The sequence below is a fragment of the Ambystoma mexicanum genome, chromosome 4q (assembly GCF_040938575.1).
Source record: "Ambystoma mexicanum isolate Mex_15411 chromosome 4q, UKY_AmexF1_1, whole genome shotgun sequence".
Taxonomy (NCBI): domain Eukaryota; kingdom Metazoa; phylum Chordata; class Amphibia; order Caudata; family Ambystomatidae; genus Ambystoma; species Ambystoma mexicanum.
Window position 1 is genome coordinate 298,841,887 of NC_090928.1, and position 25,957 is coordinate 298,867,843.

General features: G+C 46.3%; 1 protein-coding gene across 1 annotated transcript in view; it reads left to right on the forward strand.

Moving 5' to 3' along the window:
• DSE (dermatan sulfate epimerase) overlaps positions 1 to 25,957 on the forward strand; it is a 358,457-nt gene that overhangs the window by 283,242 nt on the left and 49,258 nt on the right. Inside the window, exons 3-4 of the mRNA XM_069607867.1 lie at positions 13,856 to 14,109; positions 18,762 to 19,001. Of these exons, the coding sequence (XP_069463968.1) occupies positions 13,856 to 14,109; positions 18,762 to 19,001 (494 nt within the window). The remainder of the gene's footprint in view (positions 1 to 13,855; positions 14,110 to 18,761; positions 19,002 to 25,957) is intronic.

A 25,957-nucleotide genomic window follows, 5' to 3' on the forward strand; every position in this document is an offset into this window, starting at 1 on the left:
CTCAAATCGCAAATAAGGGAGGAATCGGGCGGGCTAATAGTTTACCATATAGAGATAACCTCCCCCAGGAAACTATCGTCTGCATGGATAATAACCCCAGCCCATACTGTGTGATTGTGATTGGCACCCCTATAGGCAAGTGCAAACACTGATGCCATATTTTCCCTCCCACTTTAAATAAGGGGAAATCGGCATCTTTTAATGCAGCTCCATGTATGAATTCTGCCTTGTAATATTTGAAAATGGCAATTATAGAGTACCTTCCATTTTTCAGAATTACTTTTTTCATTTACGCCACAAAAGCCAGTATTGAGGGACTCATGCCTCTCAATTCAACAACACTGTTCTGCCTCTGATTAACAATTCTAGATATTCCCAAGTAGAAAGCAGCTCTAGACCCGCTTTCTCCATTTGCCACTGGAATTTTAGTTTTTTGTTTCTGGCAGGATTCAAAATTAGGATTTCAGTTTTACCCGGGCTAATCTCTAAATCTAGGCCCTTAGTGAAGGCAACCAGCGACTCAATACAACGATGTAATCCTAGTGGGGTGTGATCCAATTGAACAAAATCATTGGTGCAAGCGAGATGTTGTGCAACCACAGAGCCAAGACAAGGTGGAAAACCCTTGGCCTTTTCCAGGTGCTTCCCTACATCAGCCATGTGCACAGTGAAGAGAGAGGGTGCAAGAACGCATTCCCAGAGGCAGACTCTGATAGGTGGAAACTGTATCCGTGAGGATACCCTCCCATTCCATTCTCACCTGCACCTTCGTACCTTGGTGTAAGTTCATGAGCATATTCAGGAATGAAGTTGGACAACCCCAATTTGATAATTTCCACCACAATTTATTCCTGTTCAGCCAGTCGAAAGGTGTCGTTAGATCAATGAAAGCAATATAAACCGGGCGTTTCGACAGGTTAGCTTGTTGCTGGAAAAAGTGGATAATAAGTCCATTCAGTGAGGTGATCAACCTCTTTCTAAAACCAGACTGATATCTAAAATCCCTGATTCTCCCGCTCATCCCTCTAAATCATTCAATAATAAGGCAGAACAAACCTTACTGGAGACATCAAGCAGGGCTATCGGACGATAATTAGATGGATTAAGTCTTTCGCCCATTCCTGTGTATCAGGTGTGTACATGATGTTTTCCATGATGGGTGGAGGTATTAGAGGCCACTATATGATTAAATAGTTTAGACAAAATGTCTGCCCAGAGCTCAGGATCACCCTTCAAGGTTACGTTAGCCAGACAATCCGGCCCAGGGCCTCGGGAAGTTTTAGCACGATTGATGAAAGGAAGTATGTGTTTGGGTTTGAAATCCAAATGCCAGATGGAAGCTCTCAACAGATTTTTATCCATTGGACGAAGTTCAGAGTATAGGTTGGTAAGATAAGCAATCCAGTTCACTTCAGAAATTGGATTCATTTGTATTTGGGACTGAAATGTTGCCTTGTTCTTGACCAAACTCCAAAAAGTGGTATTTTGATTACAGACGAGGACACATAGCATAGATTCAGCATCTCTTTGTAACATTATTTGTTTCTGAAACTGCAAACAATTTTTGTACATCTGTTTAATTTTCCTTTGCTTGTTAAGCATCTCAGGATCATTTGTGTTTTTACGATTTTGCAGCACAAATGCTTCTGTTATTTTCTCCAATATACCATTTCATCAAGCAAGTGGCGTTTGTGGAACGCAAGTTGTTATTTTTCCATATATCAGTCCTTCGCAAAACCGAGTACAAAGTTTTTAAAGAAGTTTGAAAACAACAAGTGATCTCAATAGGCCTCCCGCTTGTGTATGTCGTTATGCTTTATACATTCTGTCAGTTTAACCACCGGCTTTGGTCTCCAGATCAATATCGAACACTGTGTTGTTCGCCAACAAAGGAAATGGCATTTTCAAAGTGGTTTTGATATCTAACTTAAGATCTAGAGCAAGCTCGGGTGTTGCATGATCACTGAACTCCGATTCCACCACCTTAAGGGAAATACAAAAGCCACAAAGAGCTCTAGAGGTATATATGGTCTAGAGTAGATGATGGTCACCCTCTCCTCCATGTAGGTCGAGTTGGATTATCGGAATCAAGGTTCCCATTTAATCCTTGTAAATCTCACAAATTCATCACAACATTCCAACTTACTCCCCTAACTGCAGACATTTGAGAATCTCTACCAATATATTTAGTTGATATGTCAGCATTCCCACATATACAGTTTGAGTCCCCCGTTAATAAGATGTATGGTGAATTACCTTCGGACCTCTAAAATGCCTACCAATTTTTCCAAAAACTTAACAGTAATTCTCACAGGGTTCCAATTGATGTCAAACAATAAACATTCACATATTCTTGTTGTTGTCAAATACAACCAGGTTTGTTTTGGCCACAGGGACATCATTTAGGGGTCGCCAGGGGTTGCAACTGCAACCCCTGAGTCCTCCCTTGCTACACCTAAAAAAAACTTTAGAAAAGGCAAGCTGCTGCTCTGGCCAGCACCATGTGGCTCTTTGCTTCTGGAGTGGCTGGCTTTCTTGATCAGGCCTCTAAAAAAAAACGAGGTTCCACAAGTGTAACACTTTCAGCAGTGACCCTAAATAAGAAAGAATAGGAATACCAAATAATTCTATACAATAATTGCCAGACTCATTAAAGGTTTATTTCAGGCACATATCAGGTGTGAGTCACTGATTTAATCTGTACTTAAACACCTCAACTCAGCCTTTCATCCTTCTGAGGTCGATAAATGAGTGCCAACACAGGTTAATGCATATTTGTTCTATATAAGGCACTTAAGCGCAAGTGCTATATAATAACACATCATTATCATTTGGTCATGGACGTCTGCTTGGATTCACAGTAATTTGGTAATATGGGCCTATACACACTGATCTTAATGATACAAATGGCGATCCATTCTTGTATGAAATGTACATCACATTATAGTAATATCGTAACCATATTTTTCGTACTGTACTTAGGAACCAGGGGTGGACTGGCCTATAGTGAACTCTAGAGATTTTCCGGTAGGCCTCTGCACCCAGGGCCCCTTTTGTGTGGTATTTACAAATGTTCCCATAAGAAAATGTTTGGGCTTGCTGAAAATGTCCAATATGCGGTCTCTTTGAAAATTATTTCCAGGGCCTCTTTTGGTTCCCAGTCCATCCCTGTTAGGAACAATGCTATGTGATGCCACTTCCTGTTTTGTCAAGGGGTGAAAGGTCGCGTTTCATCGCTTTCCATGCATTCACTTCAGCGTGGGGTCAAATTGTGATGTCATCAGGGGTCAGGGGTCGTATGATGTCACTTCCGCTACCCCTGGCATTTTGATGAAATGACGTCCCTTTTTGGCCATCTGGATATTAGTGTAATCACATCCCCACTTAACGCAGGTCAGATTAAGGCCACTAAGAATGGCAATTATTAAGCTGCCATAAAGACCGCCTTTTAAGCCCTTTTGTGCAGCAGTATGAAAAAGCTCATAGCTGTCCATCAATGGCTTGCCTATCAACCAAGTTTCCTGCAACAAAATAGCGTCAAAATCTCTCAGGTCAACGTCATTATTAAATTGCCTACAGCTGGAAGTGAATTCGAGTGTTCCATGAAAGCAGCTTTATAGGATGTTGCGCATGAGCTCACAGAAAATAATCAAGGACAGGAACATCCTGATGCAGTGAGCGGACTCGCCATGACCAATCACTTGCCTCTCGATTCTGGTCGATCAGATTTGCATTAATTTCAGAGACTTTCCGAGATCTGTGAGCGACACCTTCATAATGAACTCTTAGGCCTCCCATTTGGAATGGGGTATTGTTTGGGTGAACCGGTCAGCTGGAGATAATCTTACTGCTTCGGCTGCGTTTATCTTCATACCACCTTTAGAGGTCATACCACAATAAACAAAATGAGGACACTTGACCAAGCAACATTTCCATAGTTAGTCTGGTGGAGATATGAATGGGCACATTATCAGTCCTGTCTTTTTTGGAACATTCAATTAATTTGATGGTCTTGGAAAAAATGGTTCTAAGGCAGGGAATTTCCTGGAGTAGTGCTAATACATTTTATCTACTTAAAACAATTTGCTTCGCTATTTTAAAAATTCGGTCCATGACGACAGAAAAAAACGTTGTAAGACCTTCTTTTGGAGAGATGGAGCCGCACACTTCACTGCAGGTAATTTGACTAGCGTCAGAAAAGGACAACCCTTTCCATTGGGCATAACCATTTTAGACGTAGGAACTGGAGGGCTCATTTGAGCCTCAACTTCTTAAATTTCTTCCTGTAAGGAGTATGTTGCGAGGGCACTCAAGTTCAGATCCTCTTCCAATGTTGCACCATTAGATATATGTTGGGATTTTTCAGGTCTCCTTACGCTATCCTTGGATGATTTTTTAGAACCATTCCAAAAGGCAAACTTATTTTTAATGGCTCGTGGCCGATGTAGTTGGCCCTTGAAAAAGATCCTGTGAATCCAACACTGACGTGAGTTTCTCTTTTTTTAACGGAAGGTTGTTTGTCCTTAAGTAGGTTGTTTTTCCATCACGGTCTGGCTTACTTTCTGGTGGAAATTTCTCGACCCTATATTTTTAATTGAAGCCACGTTTTTAATGTTCTTACTTTTCTTAGTTCATTTCTTTGATCTTGCTTTTGACTTCATTATGTCATCACACTTGGAGTTCGAAATGGGCCTGAGTAACTTTATACATCAGCAGCTGATTCTGTACAATAATATTAGTTGCTTCAGACTCTTCATTTAAACACCCAGATGAAACCTCTGCATCTAAATCATCTAAATGTGGCAAGGGAAGTGACTGTGGTGGTTCTCTCTTGTTGGTACTGACAAAGTTACATGAGGCACCTATTTTAGTTTGGGTGTAAATACAAGCTTCTAAAAAATGTAGCTTTGGACTTATCATATTTAAAAGTTAGTTATGATCTTTAAACTCGTTATCTATATTTTGATTATGTTTCACCAGTGAGTTCAACACGAAGTTCAGAGCAAGCATGGAAGGTTGACTGAGAGATCTGTGCTCATTAGGGGAAGTTAAAAGTTTTGAGTAACCCAACAGAGTTTGGGAAGACTGGTAGGAGAAAGTAGAAGGTTCACAACTTCCAGAGTCATCATTGATGAATAAGGATGGACATCTAGCCAACCATTCAACACAGTCTTGCAAGGCACTGATATTCGGCCATGAGGATTCCTCCGTCCTCGTCACAGACTCAAAGGGATGAGTTGCAAGATTGCTTCTTAACTCGTCTCTAAATTCTAATTCTCCTGAAGACTCCAAATTGATTGGAAGTTTTAAATCACTTTTAAGATTAAGTGCCGCTAATAATTCTGCAGCAGATGGTGAATTGGCAATCTCATCTTTATTCGACAGGAAATCCGTGATTTTTCCCTCTGTCTTGGGTTTGCCCCCGACTTTTACTGGGCCAGGTGGAGGAATCTCGGAAGCTAGAGATCCATTGTCAAGGTTTCCTCTTGCGCCATTGACAGGCTTAAGCTGATTAGGAACTGGCTGACCTTCGCCGTCCACCGCTCCTTTACACCTTAGCGTGCACATACTGTGTTGCAGCGAGGAACTGATCTAAAACCCTACAAATTAAACAGTGGCTTCCTCACTTGAACCACCAAATCCGAGGACCACTAGAATTCCTCCCAAGGTCGCTGTTAGACTAATCTTCTCCTGATCACCACAGAACTGGACAAATAGTGCAGGGAACCCACCGGCGATCACCTTTACCTGTCTTTAACTGCACTCAACAGTACACACTGCCGAGTTTAATAGCACACAGTTATTTGACATTAGAATGATAATGTGTCGATTTGGTCCTGTATCGTGAATGTTATGTGATTAAACAGGGGATCCACCTAAGCTAAGCCTTGGCGCGTTGCACCGGTGGCTCTTGAGAGAGTTGAATGGCCTTTCAACTGTTATTATAACCTCAGTAGAAAGTAGAACAATACAGGGGGTGACTCAGGATGGCCCTCGTGGCATATACACTGACTTGCAGAAATATTCTGTAGTAGTTCAGGAAAGTGATATCTGTCACATGGGAGCATAACCATAACCAAAACAGGTGAATTGAGGGCCTTCCAAAACAAAAGATTACCGAGCGAGGGAGTTCAATGACACGTGCAAGTGGGCTTGTGAGTGTGTGGGGCACGTTTTGGCCTAGTGGCCACTATTAGAAACATGAAATGCATTGTGAAAGAGGATGAAAGGGAAAAGAAAGTCTTAAGAGCCTTTCTAAGTGTGAGGTAAATGTCACATGGCTGGTGGGGCGTGTGTTTTTTCAAAGAGTAAATGGCTTTCGTGGCTTTGATGAATAGGTACAGCCTAGTCTTTTTTGTTTTGGCTTTTAGGTGGTGCTTGATCGCCACTTAAAAGACAAATAAAGTGATTGGAGTACCTACAGGGTGGAGATGGAATGCGAGGACCAACATACAGGTTGTGGGTACTGTTTGGCTTTCTACCCAGCCATTTACAGGCCCTAGCCATGCTTATCCCTAACGCCTTTCCCATCCACTACCTGCCCCTAGCCACCCAAAAGACACCCTCCTGGGATCTCTTTGATCAACCGTTGTCACAGAGCAACATCAAACTTTGTGCTGTATAGGCAGGGGAGTTGCTTGGTCTGGAAAAGACCCGGGGCTAAGCTGATATCGGAACTGTCGGGACTGGGGGCTAGCTAGTCTTTTGGCTGTAGCTCCTGAGATTCTATCCGGGGCTACAACCAAAAGATCAGGAGCTATAGCCCCTTTAGCCCCCCCCCTAGCAACGCCCCTGTGTATAGGGCCTCCCAGAGTTATTTCTAAGCAGTCTTCTGAAAGTTAATGGATTCATGGCAGCTGTAAATGATCTTGTGGTGTAATAGAAATGTCTTTCACAAGTATGCTTCCAGCCAATTGATGTATGCATAATATGTGGGTCTTCACATCTGTTCCTTGCACTGAAGCCCTATTACAAACAACCATTGGCAAAGCCAACCGTTTTGGCTTCTGTATGTTAAACGAATCTTCACGGGATCGTGGTTTACCTCTTTTTCCTGTAGACCGTGGAGTTGAGGTTGCCAGTCTGTCGAAGTCTTGATAGCCGATGAAAGAGTAACGCGAGGAATTAGCCCAATCCCCTCCTGACGGTATATGACAGGATGGCACTGAACCAACTCCCAACGCCACGGGTGGCACTTCTCAGGATTAGCGTGACGTCGGGACAGTGTTTCCACTGGCTGAGAAGGCTTGATGAAATCACCGATGAAAACGGAGAGGAACTCAGGAACTTCCAAGGCAGTAAGGCACAGGTACCGGCAGGGCACAAGACAGGCAAAGGAAAGCAAACTGCAAGAAGAAGCAGTACTGACAGGGGTCCCCACTACTACTAGGAACCCAGACGAAACCTCCTCCACCCTGAACCAGGGACTGGCTAGTAACGAAGATAAGGGAAGAAAGGGTAGGAGGACCAGTAAGTAAGAAGGAGTAAAGAATAGAGGCAGGACTGAGCAGGAAAGGTAGACCTGGAAACTGGAGGACCGAAAACCTAGCACCAGGGCTCCAGCAGCGCATACACAGTAACAACCGCGTTGAGACGCGTTGTCCCTGTGTATGCGATGCCTATTTATGGTCCGGGGTCAAAACGAGGCTTGGAACGCATGTTCCGATGCTGCGCATGCGCGGGACGTCGAATACTGACGATCCGCGCATGCGCAGATCCTCGCAAGATGGCGGCGTCCACGGCGCCCATCCGAACCGCGGGTCGGCGTGAAGAGAGTCGCCACCGCGGGTACAGCCTCCATGAAGGAGGAGACTGCTGCGGCCGTGGACCAGGGACCCAGGTAAGTGGCGCTGACGCCCGCGAGCGAGCGCGCGGCGTGACACCATACCCCCTCCCGGACAACCCCGGAGCACCGGGTTTCCAAGGAAAGCGGAGATAGAAATCCCGAACCAGGCGCGGTGCATGCACGAAGGAGCACGGTTCCCAAGTGCGGTCACAAGCTGGATAACCCTTCCAGCTGACCAGGAACTGCAGAACACCGCGCCAAATTCGTGAATCACAAATCTCCTGCACCTCAAATTCAGGGACCCCCCGAACCAATAGCGGAGCAGGACGGGAACAGGTACGACCCATAACATCGGGCACATAGGGCTTTAAAAGGGAAACATGAAAGACAGGATGGATCCTCCAAGAGCGAGGCAAAGACAAACGAAAGGCAACAGAGGAAATACGCTCAGAGACGCGGAAGGGACCAAAAAAGCGGGGGGCTAGTTTCACAGGTAAGTTGCGTACTGGTAGATTCTTGGAGGATAGCCAAACCATGTCCCCAACATGAAGGACAGGCTCCGGGCTCCGTCTCTTGTCAGCCTGCTCCTTCATATGTGCTTGTGCCGCTGCCAAGGTACTGGCCGCCAGACGATGTTGATCGCGGATCAGGGACACCAGGGCATCTGCGGAAGGAACGGTGCTGGAATACGTTGGATGAACAGGCAGCAGGCGAGGATGAAGACCAGTAGAGCAATAAAAGGGGCTGAGTCCAGTAGCGGAATGAACAGCGTTGTTGTAAGCTGCTTCCGCGGTGTCCAACCATTCCGACCAGTTGTCTTGGGTAGCATTGGCATAACAACGTAGGTATTGCTCAAGGGTCTGATTGGTACGTTCTGTCTGTCCATTAGTCTGCGGATGATAGCCGGAACTCAGGGCTCGCTGAATGTCCAAATGTCGACACAGTTGACCCCAAAAGGAAGAGATGTATTGAGACCCCCGGTCTGACAAGATCTTCTCCGGAAGACCATGAAGGCGATACACCTCATGTAGAAAACATCGTGCCATCTGAGATGCAGTGGGCAGCTTAGGAAAGGGCAAGAAATGAGCCGTCTTGGTGAAACAATCCACCACCACCATTATACAGGTAAATCCACCGGACAAGGGCAGGTCAACGATGAAATCCGTGGCGATGGTATGCCAAGGGTACGGAGGCGTAGGCGTGGGTTTCAGAAGGCCAATAGGCCTTTTGCGAGGAATCTTGGTCTGGGCACATACAGGACAGGAGTCCACGTATTGCTTTACCAGTGTAGCCCATCCAGGCCACCAGTACTGTCGTGCAACCAGTTCTTGTGTTGTGCGGACTCCACGGTGACCGCAAACGACGGAATCATGGCAATTCTGTAGAACGATTTTCTGGAGTTCCAATGTGGGAACGTACAGACGATCCTTGAAGAACAACAAGCCGTCACGTTCCTTAATGTCGGCACGTTGTAGTATCTGTGCTCTTGTGGGATCCGTACGTGTGGCCTCAACAAACTGTTGGAGCCGGGGAGTCAGCATCAATAGAAAATGTTTGGATGCAATCAAAGGTTCTGGTTCATTGACACCTTCAACGTTGTTTTCCAAAGAACGAGATAAGGCATCAGCCTTCGTGTTCTGGGAACAAGGAATGTACGTGACAGTGAAATCAAACTGTGAAAAGAAAAAGGCCCAACGAGCATGACGGGAAGTTCTGCATTGCAAAGAGCGCAGGAACTGTAGATTGCGGTGATCAGTGCGAACCACCACCGAGTACCTCCCACCCAGCAAGTGATGTCTCCATTCCTCGAAGGCAGCTTTTATTGCCAGTAGTTCCTTTTCTATCACTGCATAGTTTCTCTCGCTCACTGACAATTTCCTTGAGTAGTATGCCACCGGGTGTTCTGTTCCTGTGACTGCATCTTGCTGTAGTAAGACCGCACCGATTGCGTAGTCAGAAGCGTCTGTCTCAACCACAAATGGTTTTTCTTCATCTGGATGTCTAAGAACAGGAGCCGACATGAAAGATTTCTTTAATTCCAGGAATGCCTCCTCGGCCCGCGTGTCCCAGATAAACGGCACCTTGGTACTGGTCAGGCGAGTTAGACTGTTGGCCAGTTTAGAAAAGCGTGGGATGAAATGCCGATAAAAGTTGGCAAAGCCCAAGAACCTTTGAAGCGACTTCACGCCATGTGGTGGTTTCCATTCTTGTATAGCTTGCAGTTTTGCGGGATCCATCTGTACTCCTGTGTTGCTGATCACATAACCCAGAAACTCCATGCTTTCCTTATGAAATTGACATTTTTCGATTTTGGCATACAGGCCGTTGTGTATTAACCTCTGGAGGACTTCCTGAACATGCACTACGTGTGCAGTACGAGAGTCAGAAAAAACCAATATGTCGTCAAGGTAAACCCAGACAGAAATCCCAATAAGGTCAGAAAAGACATGGTCCATGAACCGTTGAAAGACTGCCGGGGCATTGCAGAGTCCAAACGGCATCACCCTGTATTCGAAGTGACCAATAGGCGTTTTGAAGGCCGTCTTCCACTCATCTCCGTTCTTAATCCGCACCAAGTGATAGGCCCCTCTTAGATCCAGTTTGGTGAAGATCTGTGCTGATTTCAGAGATTCGATGATGTCCCGGATGAGTGGTAACGGGTACCTGTCTTTCCTCGTGATTTCGTTTAATTGACGATAGTCGATACAAGGGCGCAAAGTGCCCTCTTTCTTCTTGACGAAGAATAACGGGAATCCCGCAGGGGATTTGGAGGGTATAATGTAGCCTTTGTTCAGGCAATCCGTAATGTACTCCTGTAGGATGCCTTTCTCGAGTTGAGTCAACGAATAAATCTTGCCGTGGGGAATGATCGCACCAGGCAGAATGTCAATGGAACAATCAAAGTACCGATGAGGTGGTAATGGTATGTCTTCAGGCTTGGAGAACGCCTTGTGGTAGTCAGCATATTCATGAGGTACCGATTGAGTGGCACATAGACGAGTAGACACGTCAGCAGGATTGAGGGACTCCATAACTGCAGGAAAGGTTTCATGGATTACGCAATCACTAGGGCAGCGTGTCGAAGTAAACATCAAAGAGCGAGCGGTCCAGTCGACCTGGGGATTGTGATACAACAACCATGGTAACCCCAGAACCACCGGAAAAGAGGGGGATTTGATGACGTCCAAGGAGATACGTTCGAGATGCCCTTCTACAGAGAGCCACAAGGGATCAGAGTGTTGGCAAACAGGACCCGAAGACAAAGTAGAACCATCGATCACCTCGACCACTGTAGGTCGTTCCTTGTTATGTAAACGGATCCCCTTGGCAATCGCAAATGAGGCATCGATGTAGTTGCCGGATGCTCCGCAATCCAAAAGGGCCCAGGTCTGCACACATTTTCCAAGCCAGGCAACACCGATTTTCAGGATCAACAAAGGTACTGAGTTCATGGGAGGAAGGACGGAATCAGAAGGGCGGCCCGTTGCTGCCTTCGCCTCAAACAACGGGCCTGTTAGTTTTCCTGTTTCTTCAGCGGGCGCAGCGGACAGGTGCCTAAAAAGTGGTCAGAACCACCACAATACAGGCACAAATTCTTCTGTCGTCTTCTTTTCTTTTCGGTCTCGGACAACGGACCACGGACGGCACCCAACTGCATGGGTTCTGGACCTACTTCAGTAGAAACAGCTGGTCCGGGGTTCTGTGCAAGAGGAATCGGTTGATACCTGGCAGACCTGCGGCGTTCACTCCGTCGTTCGGTCAACCTGTGGTCAATGCGTAAGACTTGTTCCACCAAAGCAGGCAATGTTTCTGGCTCCGGAATGTGCAGTAATTCATCCTTGTACTCCTCTCGTAATCCCCGACGAAACAAGGTTTTTTGAGTAATTTCAGGCCATTGTGAATCAGTTGCTAATTGTCGAAACCGACTGATGTAGCGGATTATGTCATCTGACCCTTGCTTGATCTCCATTAATTGATTCTGAGCCATGGCTGCCAAATTGGGTGGTTTAAAGACGTCCAAAAAGGCTTTCTCAAAGGCAGTGAAATCACCCAACAGAGGACTGTTAGTAGAGACTAGAGGTGCTGCCCAGGCGAGTGCATTGCCGGTCAGATTGCCAAGGATGTACCCGATCTTGGCCTTGTCTTGAGCAAAATGAGTCGATCTGAACTGGAAATGGATCCGACAATGAGTACAGAACTCAGCCACTCGACGCGGATCACCATCATACTTCATCGGAGTCGTGTAGGCCATGGAGTTCTCTGGCGGTGTGACAGGTTGTGCGGGACTAGCCAAACACCGATCCAATGCCTGTCTGAGGGTGTTGTTCTCCTGGCGGAGAGTGGTCATTTCAAGACGCATGGCACGCATTTCTTCACGTAGTTCCTGTATGTCGTCCATGTCGGAACTGGGGTTAAGGCGTCTCAATCTGTTAAACGAATCTTCACGAGATCGTGGTTTACCTCTTTTTCCTGTAGACCGTGGAGTTGAGGTTGCCAGTCTGTCGAAGTCTTGATAGCCGATGAAAGAGTAACGCGAGGAATTAGCCCAATCCCCTCCTGACGGTATATGACAGGATGGCACTGAACCAACTCCCAACGCCACGGGTGGCACTTCTCAGGATTAGCGTGACGTCGGGACAGTGTTTCCACTGGCTGAGAAGGCTTGATGAAATCACCGATGAAAACGGAGAGGAACTCAGGAACTTCCAAGGCAGTAAGGCACAGGTACCGGCAGGGCACAAGACAGGCAAAGGAAAGCAAACTGCAAGAAGAAGCAGTACTGACAGGGGTCCCCACTACTACTAGGAACCCAGACGAAACCTCCTCCACCCTGAACCAGGGACTGGCTAGTAACGAAGATAAGGGAAGAAAGGGTAGGAGGACCAGTAAGTAAGAAGGAGTAAAGAATAGAGGCAGGACTGAGCAGGAAAGGTAGACCTGGAAACTGGAGGACCGAAAACCTAGCACCAGGGCTCCAGCAGCGCATACACAGTAACAACCGCGTTGAGACGCGTTGTCCCTGTGTATGCGATGCCTATTTATGGTCCGGGGTCAAAACGAGGCTTGGAACGCATGTTCCGATGCTGCGCATGCGCGGGACGTCGAATACTGATGATCCGCGCATGCGCAGATCCTCGCAAGATGGCGGCGTCCACGGCGCCCATCCGAACCGCGGGTCGGCGTGAAGAGAGTCGCCACCGCGGGTACAGCCTCCATGAAGGAGGAGACTGCTGCGGCCGTGGACCAGGGACCCAGGTAAGTGGCGCCGACGCCCGCGAGCGAGCGCGCGGCGTGACACTGTATAGGTATTAGACAGGCATTGTCCAGGCTCTGCTATCATATGCCCGGGCACTAACACCATTTCCAGCCATTGCCATCTCATGGCTAAGTGACATCATTATGGCAGTGCCTGGCAAATACCTATCCTACGCCTACACAAAAGCTAAAACTGATGGCTTTGCCAATGCTTGTTCTTGGTGTGTAGAGAAGAAACAGAAGGATCTTTCCTAGAGTGTCCTAAAGTGTTAGTGCTGTAGGGGCGAACTTAAATGCCATCGACAATAGACAAAGAGACAATTTATGTAGTCATGTTTTGTCAATGTTTCGGGTGGCAGGGGTAACTGCAGATGCCAGGTCTGAGGTAGACGTTTTCTAATTAGGCCACTTTTACAATAACTTGTTTTTCTTTTGCAAAGCTCGGGTGCAGTAGGGACTAAACAGTGTCTGTCTCTTAATACTTCTCTACCCACGTTGTCTTTTTATGCCGAACAGTAGGAAATATGTAGACTTCTGTGAAGCCATTATACTGAAGTACAAGAAACTAGCTCGCACTCTGGTGACACTGCTATCAGGGTATTATATGGAGCAGGGGTCTGCAACCTTTGGCTCTTCTGATGTTTTGGACTACAAATCCCATCATCCCTCACCATCATAGTCAATTGTAAGGGATCATGGGAGCTGTAGGCCAGTTTGAAGATGGGTTGGGTTGTATTACAGCTTCATGCAAATCATGTTAAGGTGTTAAACACCTGAACAAATGTCCTCACCTATGTGTTTTTCTTTTGCCAGGTTAGTGAAGGATGCCCCCTGGGATGAAGTCCCACTTGCCCACTCGTTGGTTGGCTTTGCCACAGCCTACGATTTCCTGTACGACCGTCTTAGCAAGACCCAGCAAGAAAAGTTTCTGGAGGTGATTGCCAGCGCCTCGGGCTATATGTACGAGACGTCATACCAGCGCGGATGGGGATTCCAGTACCTGCACAACCATCAGCCAACCAACTGCGTAGCACTGCTGGCAGGAAGCCTGGTCATGATGAACCAAGGTTAGTGGTAGCTCTGGAAGAGACTGCTTTGTTCACATGTGTAGTCTGATCTTTTGGTGCAAGACACTAGCCATTCCACCTCTGTGTGTTCCTAGACTAGGGTTCTGCAACTGGCGGCTAGCCCTGATGTTTTGGACTACGACTCCCATGATCCCTTGCCATGGACTGTGCAAGCTAGAGATGACAGGAGTTGTAGTCCAAAACATCTAGGGATCCAAAGGCTGCAGACCTCTGTCCTAGAATATAAGTGGGCATACTCATGGGTACTCTAAAACTAGGCACGGGTAGTATAGCTCAGGATTTAGGGTATGCAGGGTATAGGCATGGGTAGTATAGCTCAGGGGCAACGCGCTCGTCTTGGAAGAAGGACGCCGCACAACACTGGTTTGAAATCTGGGACTGCGCATAGAAACCTCTTCGGTATTAAGCGTGTTATAAAAAATCAATTATAATTATAATCAAACGCACCATTCACTCAGTTTCATAAATTGAAGACTAGATGCAATATATACTCACACTCGTACCCTGTTGTTACCTTGAAAGAAGCAGATCCATTACAACCAGGGCATCAGATTTGAATTGGAAAGAACAGTATCTTAGTCACTGGTTTGCAAATCTGAGAATACAAGGATTTTTAGGGAGTAATTTAGAGTTCATGTTCCCGACCAGCATATTCTTAGAAAATTAAAAGTAGTCCTTTTCTAAGAAATAGACCGTTTCTCACAATGCGAGCATTCCTTGTAGCTGGCAATTCTTGTAAATCACACAGGCCGACTTGCCATCAGGCAGTACTGCAGCGGGGGTGCACTTTGCAGAAGGTGCTGCTCATGCCACTGCCCTCTTGAGCTGTGCAGGTGGCATATCTCTTACGCCCTATTTTTCTTTTCTGGGAGTATTGGCCTGATTTCAGTGGCTAAAATGGTCTTTGACACCTTTTATCTGGTGCATGAGTTAGAACTGTATAAACGCATTGCAAGCTTATCACTGTGGCTCTTGAGTTCATTACTGATGGCACTGTTACAATTATAACTTTTCTTTTAGAAGCAGTAACAGGTACAATATTGTCATTTGGCCTTGGACGTCTGCTTAGATTCACAGTAATTTTGTACTCATGAACAATGCTATTTGATGCCACTTCCTGTTTTATCAAGGGGTGAAAGGTCGTGTTTCATCGCTTCCTGGGATGCCACTTAGGGGTGGGGTCAAATGACATCACTTTCAGTGATGTCATCAGAGGTCAAGGGTCATGAGGCGAGAGGGGTGGGCCACTTTTTTGAGGCGAGGGGTGGGCCACTTTTTTTTGGGTGACCGGGCCTATTTCTTGTCCCAGTCCGACCCTGGCTTTTTATGTAGTAATGTGAACCAAAGGTCCGGAACCCCCGTGCTGCAGACCTAGTAAAGAGATAGGAGAGTAAGAGAGGGGCAGTAAAAGACCAGAAATTGCGTTTCCACTCCGAGTTGTGGTAAGAAGTTTCAGTGGCGCACAGGCGCCCTAACACAGATGTAGCTGACACGATCTCACAAGCCACTTCTCGCTACTTGTACTATTGACCTACCAACAGAATTTAAAACCACAAGGAGTGCCTCGATATACCATCTGTGCAGGTAAGGAGCCATGAAAGGTCTTTTAGCGGATTTCCCACCCATAGTGTGTCAGTAGGAATGCCAGCTTCACCATCAGTGCATACTCTCTTTGGCAATCTAAGCATGGGCAAACAGGCTGCAAGTCGCGCACCACAATGCAGATGATCCACTGCCAGTGGAAGAAGTGTACCGAAAAAAGTAGTGGAACTGTAGTCTCGGCAGGGGAGAGAGGGTAGATGAAGCATAGTGCAACATGTGACTAGGCGTTGCGGCTGCGGCATTGCAATAGTCCAAGTGGCTTGTAACTAAGGGTCCTATTACAACTTTGGACTTCCACAAGGACATGAATGGAGAAATGTTCTGTATAGAATGATGAATTTGGTTGTACAAAGTAGAGGAATGGTAAACAGAAAAAAATAAAAGTAGTGGAACACCGCTCCCGACTGTTCCTGCTCACTTAGATCACTGTCCACTGCACATTAGAATTAACTCTGATGTTTCACCATACTTAGCATCTGCCCACAAAACATTGAGCATAGATTACCCCCCATTTGCTACAACTGAACCTAATCAGGATCGAGCTCATTGTCTTCAATGAAATAAGCAGAAAGTTGAAATATGGTGAGGATATCCCTCTGACACAAAGCTGCAAGCTTGACGTTCTGAGGGCAGCCACACTTATGCACACCCTCGAACGATAGTGCTTATCGACCAGGCAACTCAATCGCTGTGCTCATAGCGAATATCGGCTTCCAGCACTTCCTCCACTGGAATTGTGTTCCCAAGACAATCTGATCTGTGTCCTGGTCCATATCCTCTGTATTTGTGACCGTGGGAACAAATCTTCAGTGTGCCCCCAAAATCCATGTTAGCTCTATTTGGGGTGAGCCCTAAATGCGGGGCCAGACTTAGTTGCGAGTCAAAGAATGTCAACCAGTACAAATTGATTGTGAGCACTATATGACTTCTGTGTTTCATGTTGTCATGCGTGTCCAGGAACGCATCCACCATCTAACCAATCCTCTCGGAAAGGTGAAGTGATATAATGATGTTTCTACTGGTGTACTTGGCTGAATCGGCATGCATAAGGAGAGAGTTGCAAGTGGCTGCAGTGTCCAATGAAGGAACCCAATCCAGGCTCTGGCAAGGAGTTCCGGTCCTTGCTTAAACTGCGCAGGCGCGTGAGCCAAAACATCCTCTGCAGAAGTTATAACTATGCAAAGAGGCAACCGTGCTATTAACCGACGGACGGGCATACTGGAATCTGTGTCAGTTCAAACGAACAACCCGGAGCTTGTCTAACCTCACAGTTATGGGCTTTTCTGTACCGGGCTTGACTTTAGTAAAACTCAAACGTGAACTGTATGCAGGCATCACATTATATAAGTTGTGCAGACGCTTCTCCAAAATGTCACATGACTGAGGTGCGCAAGGGTCGGCCATGTTGCAAAAGATAATTGGCCAGGATGTAAACTGGCCCCCTCTAGCAGCACTACTCTTTGTGGAACTGCCATTTGGCAATTTGATGCGCTGTTCAGCATCACATCACCCCATTCACTTAATGGAGGTCACTCTTGCCCCCATCTATTAGTCTCCTTGGATTTCAACAGCCGGCACATAAATTCTTGGCTGAACACGATGGGGCACCCATTCCAATGCCTGCTTGTGTGTCTGTAAATCACATAAATTACCCAGCCAGAAATCCTGCTCCCCAGTAGGACATCTGAAAAGTGCTATAGTTGACTTTACGTTTAGATGTTTTAGCATGGTTTGGATATACTGTTGTCATCGCGTACAGAACAAAACTTGCATGGGGAGCGTAACATACACATTTGGGTCCTTGGTGTGTGACTTAGTGACCTCCCAGTCCTGGTCATAAGGACCCGAGAGTGATATCATCACGTTCTCGAAGCCAGAAAGGTCTCCTGTGGCCACCTCCCAAATCCAAGTTTCCCAGACCATGTGGAAGTAGCAAACAAATAAGCAAAACATTTCCCAGAATCCTCCTCTCTCACAGAGGGAAAACCCAGAGCAGATCCGTGGAACTACCTTGAGTTCCAAAGGAAAGACGTCTATGAGGAATCTCTAATCAGGGCACAGAAGTACCTTCCCCGCCTTTGCGAGGGCCTCAGCGAGGGCTACGGGCTATTACCGGCCATGTCCGGCCACCGATGTGGGAGTGAAAGCCATTTGCACGCCAGGGTTTATCCGGGGTGCAAATGGTTTATTCATTTTTTCGAGAGATTGGCTGCGTTTATTGTGCGACACCAATCTCCCGTGAAAAAAAGAAATACAATATTTTAAAAGATGACCGCCAGACAGGAGCGGGAGGAGCGCTGGGACCAGAGCACAATGCTCCGGTCTAGCAGGTAAGTGGGTGGGGAGTGGGTGAGGAAGGGGTGTGATTTGTTTTGGGGGCGGGATATGGGACGTCAACTGAGAGAGGCTCCCTGTTGTCTCCCCACATAAAAAAATAAATAAAGATAGCACCACCCAGGGAAGGGCCTTCGGTGGCTGAAAATAGCAGCCGGAGAATGTGTATTCTCGCCCATTGTTCCAGCGACCTGATTGATTGAGCGCCCTTCCCCCGGTGCGACTTGCATCTCTCAACCGATGTAAGACCCATGATGAGAGCGAGAAGTGTATCTCTTTCCTGTGCACTAGCCAGACACGTAGATTTACATTTGTTTAAAAATGTTATTTCTTCACAAAATAATTCTTCACAATGGGGACAATGAAATCTGCCGCAATGGAGGCTATTTAAAGATAGCACTTCTCCAGCTTTACACCGGGTTTACACTGGCGGAAAATCCACCGGTCTCCATGCTGGAGACTGGCAAATTTTCCACCAGCTTTCCACCAGCGGAAACCCAATGTAAAGCTGGAGAAGTGCTATCTTGAAATAGCCTTCATACGCCAGTGATTTTATTGTCTGCCAAACTCTAAATGAGCCCCAATGTATTCAATTTGCTTGGTTTTTGATGTGCACATAATAAACAGTTTTCATTTAAAAAATAACCACATAAATCGAAGAAAATCTGCTAAGTCTGTGTCTGGTTCCTTTGCAGGTTATCTCCTGGAATCGTACACATGGACCAAGCAGGTGCTGTCAATCATGGAGAAGTCGATGGTTTTGCTGAACGATGTGACGGACGGATCTCTTTACGAAGGCGTGGCCTACGGCAGCTACACCACCCGCTCCTTGTTTCAGTATATGTTTCTCCTCCAAAGGCACTTTGACATCAACCACTTTAACCACCCATGGCTCAAAGAGCACTTTGCATTCATGTACAGGACCGTCTTGCCAGGTAAGAGCATTCACTACCTGATGCTGGCTCATGACAGAAATGTCGTCAGGCCTAGTACGGTAGTCGCCTGTCTGTTTCCATTTCCTTCCCACTCTCCCCCTCTCTTCCTTATCTATGTCTTAGCTCTTGCACTATCTGAAATGTTGTCCGGCCGAGTAGGATAGTTAATTTCACATCCTTACTGTTCATGGCCTGTAAGAATGTCATTGTATTTTCCCTTGTTCCCTCCCTTGCCTTGAAGCACTTTGGAACACATTGTGTATAGGCGCTATATAAAGGAACTATCATATCATTTCATCATTTATATGCTTTTAATCATTTGAAAGGTGAGAATTGTGAACTTTTCGATTGGCTTCTTCTTTGAATCCAGAGACATATCTATTTCTGTGATTTTGTGGCCAACTTGCCCCCTGCTTTCGCCCCATTGAACAAAGGAAAAATGTAAGCATGAGAGCACCTTAGAATACTGTTCAACGATGATGGTCTTGAGTTTCGGTTCTCCAATCAGACAATTGCAAGTAGCCATCTTGGGTGCCACCAGCACAGGGCCATGATAGGAACCATATCCGGTCTAAAGCATCACAGTTCTCGTTTCTTTTTCATACTGAACGGTGTAGAAGGTGTTTCACCTTGAAACATCAAGTATAAAATTGGGTAGAAACCCAATACGCTTTCAAAAATCCACCTGACTTGATAGAAGTGTGTACGCTTTAGTTCAACTGGGCAGGGCAAAGTAGAGGAGGTTGTTCAAGGTGCGTTAAATGCTGGAGCCACTGTGTGGCCTTCTCAAACGCTGATTGTTGAATACTGCCTCACTAACATTTATATGTTCCGCAATAGTTGAGTGGGAGGTCTGAGACAGGAACTAACATACAGATTATGACTGAGCGCTCTTAGGGACATTCAGAAAAATCGGATGTGAAAGAGGAACGTGGAGTGAAGGGGTATTTTGGAGACAAGGGACACCGGTGATACTTTGGTTGAACCGATAGAGTGAACACAAATGTGGGCCACAGCAAGTGGGGCCATTACTGACCATAATTTATACAGCACCTTTGCAGAGCAGCAGAAATTAGTTTTAAATAACCCTGCACAGCCCCATTACCTGGTATAACCAATTCTGCAACTTTTCTGTCACTGTCAATCTTCCCTTTCCTCATCCCTAGTGCAGTCTCGCGAGAGGACGCAAGAGCCAGACGTTGCCAGAATCCCAGAGGACACACAATGCGCATGGGCCTTGCACAGAGTCGTGGTTTACGGCATTTTATGGATAGACTTTTTCAGCCCGGGAAGGCAATCCCAACAACAAGTAGTGTGCCACGTCACGCAATGGGAAAGTTCAGTCCCTGGAGGGGGAGGCTGCAGTGTTATGCCATTTCGGCAAAGTCATATGTGAGCTACGAACATGAAGGGGGCGTTCAGCATGTCTATACATGTGATCAATGCTTTAAATGCAAAAAGAAGAAGTGCAAGTACTCACCAAGCAATGAAGCTGGAGATTCTGCCGCAGCAATTTTGGCGCCAGCCGTTTTGGCTTGGAACTAGGGCACAGGTCCCTTTTAGGTGCACCCTCTTGTCTGCAAGCAATGCCCAGTGAGATTAAATGATGTGCCAAAGATCACACACTTTGGTAAAGCAGTGTGGATATCCATGGTTTTACTGAGGCTTGTAATTTGTTATTTAAAAATTGATGAATTCGGAAATACCGAATTCAAAATGCGCAACGCGGTGAAATCATGATCCCCACCCACCCCCCTACTTACCTGTTGGTGGCAGACCTCGTTGTCTGCCGCCGACTCCCCCATCTCTCTGTGACACCGGTTCCCTTCACTTTCGTGGATGGGAACCGGCGCTGCATGGCCCTCTTCTTTTTTAATCTTTTACCTTTATTGTATAGGGAGTGGGGGACAAGTCCGCAACACATGCACCCCTTGTTCACTATAATGGCACTGAATGGTGTATTTGTTTGAAATTTTCGGCTGTATGAAATTCGATCAAATATAGCACTTGTTTTTTGGCCAAAGATTTCTACGGCTTCCAAGCAGTGTATCTGAGATCCTTTCACACAAACTTCCAGTTTGTTGTGTTGCATTGTGTTAAGAAAGTTTGAATATCTACATTAAATGAGACTTTCCTTTTTGCATATCAAACTAGCAGATATTATAGCTGTAAACTAAGCTTTAGAAGGAGAGTTTTATTATTGTTATGTTATGTTATTTTGCACTTATATAGCGCCTTATATACCATTGGTATGGTCTGAAGGCGCTGGTAGGTTGAACGCCCTTGGGAACCGAAGTTCAGATCAGTAGAGAGAGTAGAGAGAGTCAAAAGGTGCGTGTGAGCACCGGATATGTGTGCAGCTCGTGCGGTCTTCGTGTGATAGCTGCTTCTTAGCGATAGGTGTGGTGGTTAAAAGATCAGGAGAATGTGTTTGTTCTGGCAGGATTTATCTAGAACGGATTTGGCTGCATTAGGCCTGAGGAGAACGCCTGGCTGGCGGGTGTGAAACCAGCAGTGTTTACTTAGAGTGATGTGGAGTAAGCGGCGGATGTTGGTATGAGAACAGTTATACCGAATGGTGTCATAGTATCTCTGCATTCTAGTTGAGTGGTGATGTAAAGGAGAGAGTAAGCGTGGTGGTGTGATATGATGGGTTATATGCTCTTTCAAACGTTCTCTGCATTCCAGACTATACTATATACGTCATGCAATCCTATGCGCTCCAGTCCATTCCGTGCTCTCCTATCTGCTCCATGCACCCACGTCTGGTCTATACACTCTGGTCTGCTGCACGCACTCATGCATTCTGACCCGCCCCGCGCGCTCTAGTCTGCCCCGCACATTCCGGTTTGCCCGCGCATTCCAGTCTGCCCCACGGATGCACTCTTGTCCGCCCCACGCATGCACACTTGTCAGCTTCACGCATGCACTCTTGTATGCCCCACGCATGCACTCTTGTATGCCCCACGTATGCACTCTTGTCTGCCCCACGCATGCACTCTTGTCTGCCCCACGCATGCACTCTTGTCTGCCCCACACATGCTCTCTTGTCTGCCCCATGCAAGCGCTTTTGTCTGGCCCATGCTATACGCATTCAGCAGCTCTTCGAACTCATCCTTTCTACGCACTCATCAGTACTGGATGCAATCTGTTCCAGTTTGTTCTACGTACTCGTCCACTCTACGCAACATGTCCGTTCACTCTGGGCACTCGTTCGCTCCAGGCACTCGTTCGCTCCAGGTACTCATCTGCTTTGTGCCCTCTCTACGCACTCATCCCCCTCCACGCACTCATGCCCTCCACACACTCATGCGCTCCACACACTCATCCGCTCCATACACTCATCCGTTCCATACACTCATCCGTTCCATACACTCATCCGCTCCATACACTCTTCCTCTCCATACACTCTTCCGCTCCATACACTCTTCCGCTCCATACGTTCATCCGCTCTCTGTTTTTTGCTACAGATCGGGCATTAAAAAGGATGCAGTTCACGTCGGCAGACGAGGTTGGTCTCGGGGCTGGGGTGGAGAGGGGTAGTGGCGGAGCGAGAGGAAGCTGGGGAGGAAGGGTGTGGGTGATGATCGGTGGGAAGAGTGGGCGGGCAGAAGGATTGGCGGGCTTCGGGTGGGATTGGGTGGCTGCGTGAGTTGGGATGATCGGATTTGGATCAGGGAATTTGAAGGTGGGGTGTGGGCGATTAGGAGTTTCTATTCCAGTTGATGAGAAGTCGAGGGAGATGGGTTTCAGGGCAGGGGAAGCTACGGGGGACGGAGGAGACTGGGGGAAAGTGGAGGTGGGTTGGGACAGGGGAGGCGAGGAGTGCTGAGAGATTGAGGGGGACCAGGTGCGATTCCTCTTTAGTTTCCTTGTTGCGATTGGAGTATGAGAGAGGGAACGGGGGTCAGAGGGGGAGAGGGATGCGGCTTCGGTTCTTGCTAGGGGTCCAGTTTTTAGGGACCGGAAGGGGTGTATTCGGGGGGGGGGGGAAGGTGGTGGGGGTTTGTGGGCAGAGCGGGAGGTGGATGCTTGCTGGGCAAGATGTGCCCGCTAAGATAGTGAGGGGAGAGGGCATGGTTAACGTGGGCTGGCCGGTGGTGGGGTTCGGGACGGAGTGGTTTTAGGGTGGTTGGCTCGCCATCGTGCCCCTCTGGCTGGTGTTTGGAGAGTGGAATGGTAGGGAGTGCAAAGGATGGTGGGGTGGTTTGGGGCAGAAGGTACACCGGGAAGTGAGGGCAGTCCACGGTGGTCGTTTCCAACAGACTCTGTTGGAGTGGGTGCACTCATGCTTAGTACGAGCTGTTAGGAGTGGTCTCAATTGAAACTTAAGTTTATTGGGCTTTATAGTTTATAGATATTAGGCCGTTTTGGGGTGTAGCTAGACCCTAGGCTATGCAAGTTAGGCAGTCTATTTAGTTGTAGCTACAGCATAGTTACGCAGTTGGTGGAGTTTCTTTAGTGGGCTAGCATTCCTCCAATAAGCTGGAATATGTGTAGGCTATTCAAGGAGAAGTTGAATGTAGCAACGCTCCAGGTATGGTTTTAGTTGGACTTTTAGGTGGAGTTTAGGAGGGCTTTCTGATTGTAGTTCTAAATTCCGTGGGAGCTCGCTACTAGGTACACTTCCAAGTTCAATTTGCACCGAGATGATATTAGACTGTTGGGTGCACTTCTGGCTTCAACTGTACATGGAGATGATGTTAGGGTATTAGGTACTATTAAGTACACTTCTAGATTTGACTGTACACCGGAGGTGGTATTAGGTCTACCTCTAGATTAAGTTTTGGATAAAAGGGATTTTAGACTATTAGGCACTATTAGGCAGTACTAGATTCTATCTTATACAGATGATATTAGACTATTAGGATATTGGGCACACGTCTAAGTGCAATTTTCTCAGAGAGGCTGTTGTACACAACTTCTGAATATAAACATAGGCTATTGGGTACACTTCTAAATGCAGTTTTTTTCAGAGAGGCTATTGGGCAGAACTTCTAAATACACACATAGGTTATTGGGAACACTTCTAAATGGAACTTTCTCAGAGAGGCTATTGGGCACAACTTCTAAATGCAACTTTCTCAGAGAGGCTATTGGGCACAACTTTTAAATGCAAGTTTCTCAGAGCGGCTATTGGGGGACAACTTCTAACTACACACATAGGCACTTCTAAATGGAACTTTTCTCAGAGAGGCTATTGGGTACACTTCTAAATGCAGTTTTTTTTTTCAGAGAGGCTATTGGGCACAACTTCTAAATACACACATAGGTTATTGGGAACACTTCTAGATTGGACTTTTCTCAGAGAGGCTATTTGGTATAACTTCTAAATACACACATTGGGCACAACTTGTAAATGCAACTTTCTCAGAGAGGCTATTGGGCACAACTTGTAAATGCAACTTTCTCAGAGAGGCTATTGGGCACAACTTTTAAATGCAACTTTCTCAGAGAGGCTATTGGGCACAACTTCTAAATACAAACATCGGAATTGGATACACTTCTGAATTGGAACTTTCTGAGAGAGGCTATTGGGCACAACTTCAATCCAACTTTCTCAGAGAGGCTATTGGGCACAACAGCTAAATGCACATATAGGCTATTGGGTACACTTCAAAATTGGACTTTCTCAGAGAGACTATTGGGCACAACTTCAAGTACAACTTTACTCAGAGAGGCTGTTGGGCACAACTTCTAAATGCACATATAGGCTATTGGGAACACTTCTAAATTGGACTTTCTCAGAGAGACTATTGGGCACAACTTCAAGTACAACTTTTCTCAGAGAGGCTGTTGGGCACAACTTCTAAATGCACATATAGGCTATTGGGTACACTTCTAAATTGGACTTTCTCAGAGAGACTATTGGGCACAACTTCAAGTACAACTTTACTCAGAGAGGCTGTTGGGCACAACTTCTAAATGCACATATAGGCTATTGGGAACACTTCTAAATTGGACTTTCTCAGAGAGACTATTGGACACAACTTCAAGTACAACTTTTCTCAGAGAGGCTGTTGGGCACAACTTCTAAATGCACATATAGGCTATTGGGTACACTTCTAAATTGGACTTTCTCAGAGAGGCTATTGGGCACAACTTCAAATACAACTTTCCTCAGAGAGGCTATTGGGCGCAGCTTCTAAATGCAACTTTTCTCACAGGGGCTGTTGGGCACAACTTCTAAATACACACATAGGCTATTGGGAACACTTCTAAATTGGACTTTCCTCAGAGAGGCTATTGGGCACAACTTCAAATGCAACTTTTCTCAGAGAGGCTATTGGGCACAACATCTAAATACACACATAGGCTATTGGGAACACTTCTAAATTGGGCTTTTCTCAGAGAGGCTATTGTGCACAACTTCAAATGTAACTTTTCTCAGAGAGGCTATTGGGCACAACTTCAAATGGAACTTTTCTCAGAGAGGCTATTGGGTACACTTCTAAATGCAGTTTTTTTTAGAGAGGCTATTGGGCACAACTTCTAAATACACACATAGGTTATTGGGAACACTTCTAGATTGGACTTTTCTCAGAGAGGTATTGGGTATAACTTCTAAATACACACATCGGCTATTGGGTACACTTCTAAATTGGACTTTCTCAGAGAGGCTATTGGGCACAACTTCAAATACAACTTTTCTCAGAGAGGCTATTGGGCACAACTTCTAAATGCAACTTTTCTCAGAGAGGCTGTTGGGCACAACTTCTAAATACACACATAGGCTATTGGGAACACTTCTAAATTGGACTTTCTCAGAGAGGCTATTGGGCACAACTTCAAGTACAACTTTTCTCAGAGAGGCTGTTGGGCCCAACTTCTAAATGCACATATAGGCTATTGGGTACACTTCTAAATTGGACTTTCTCAGAGAGGCTATTGGGCACAACTTTAAATACAACTTTCCTCAGAGAGGCTATTGGGCACAACTTCTAAATGCAACTTTT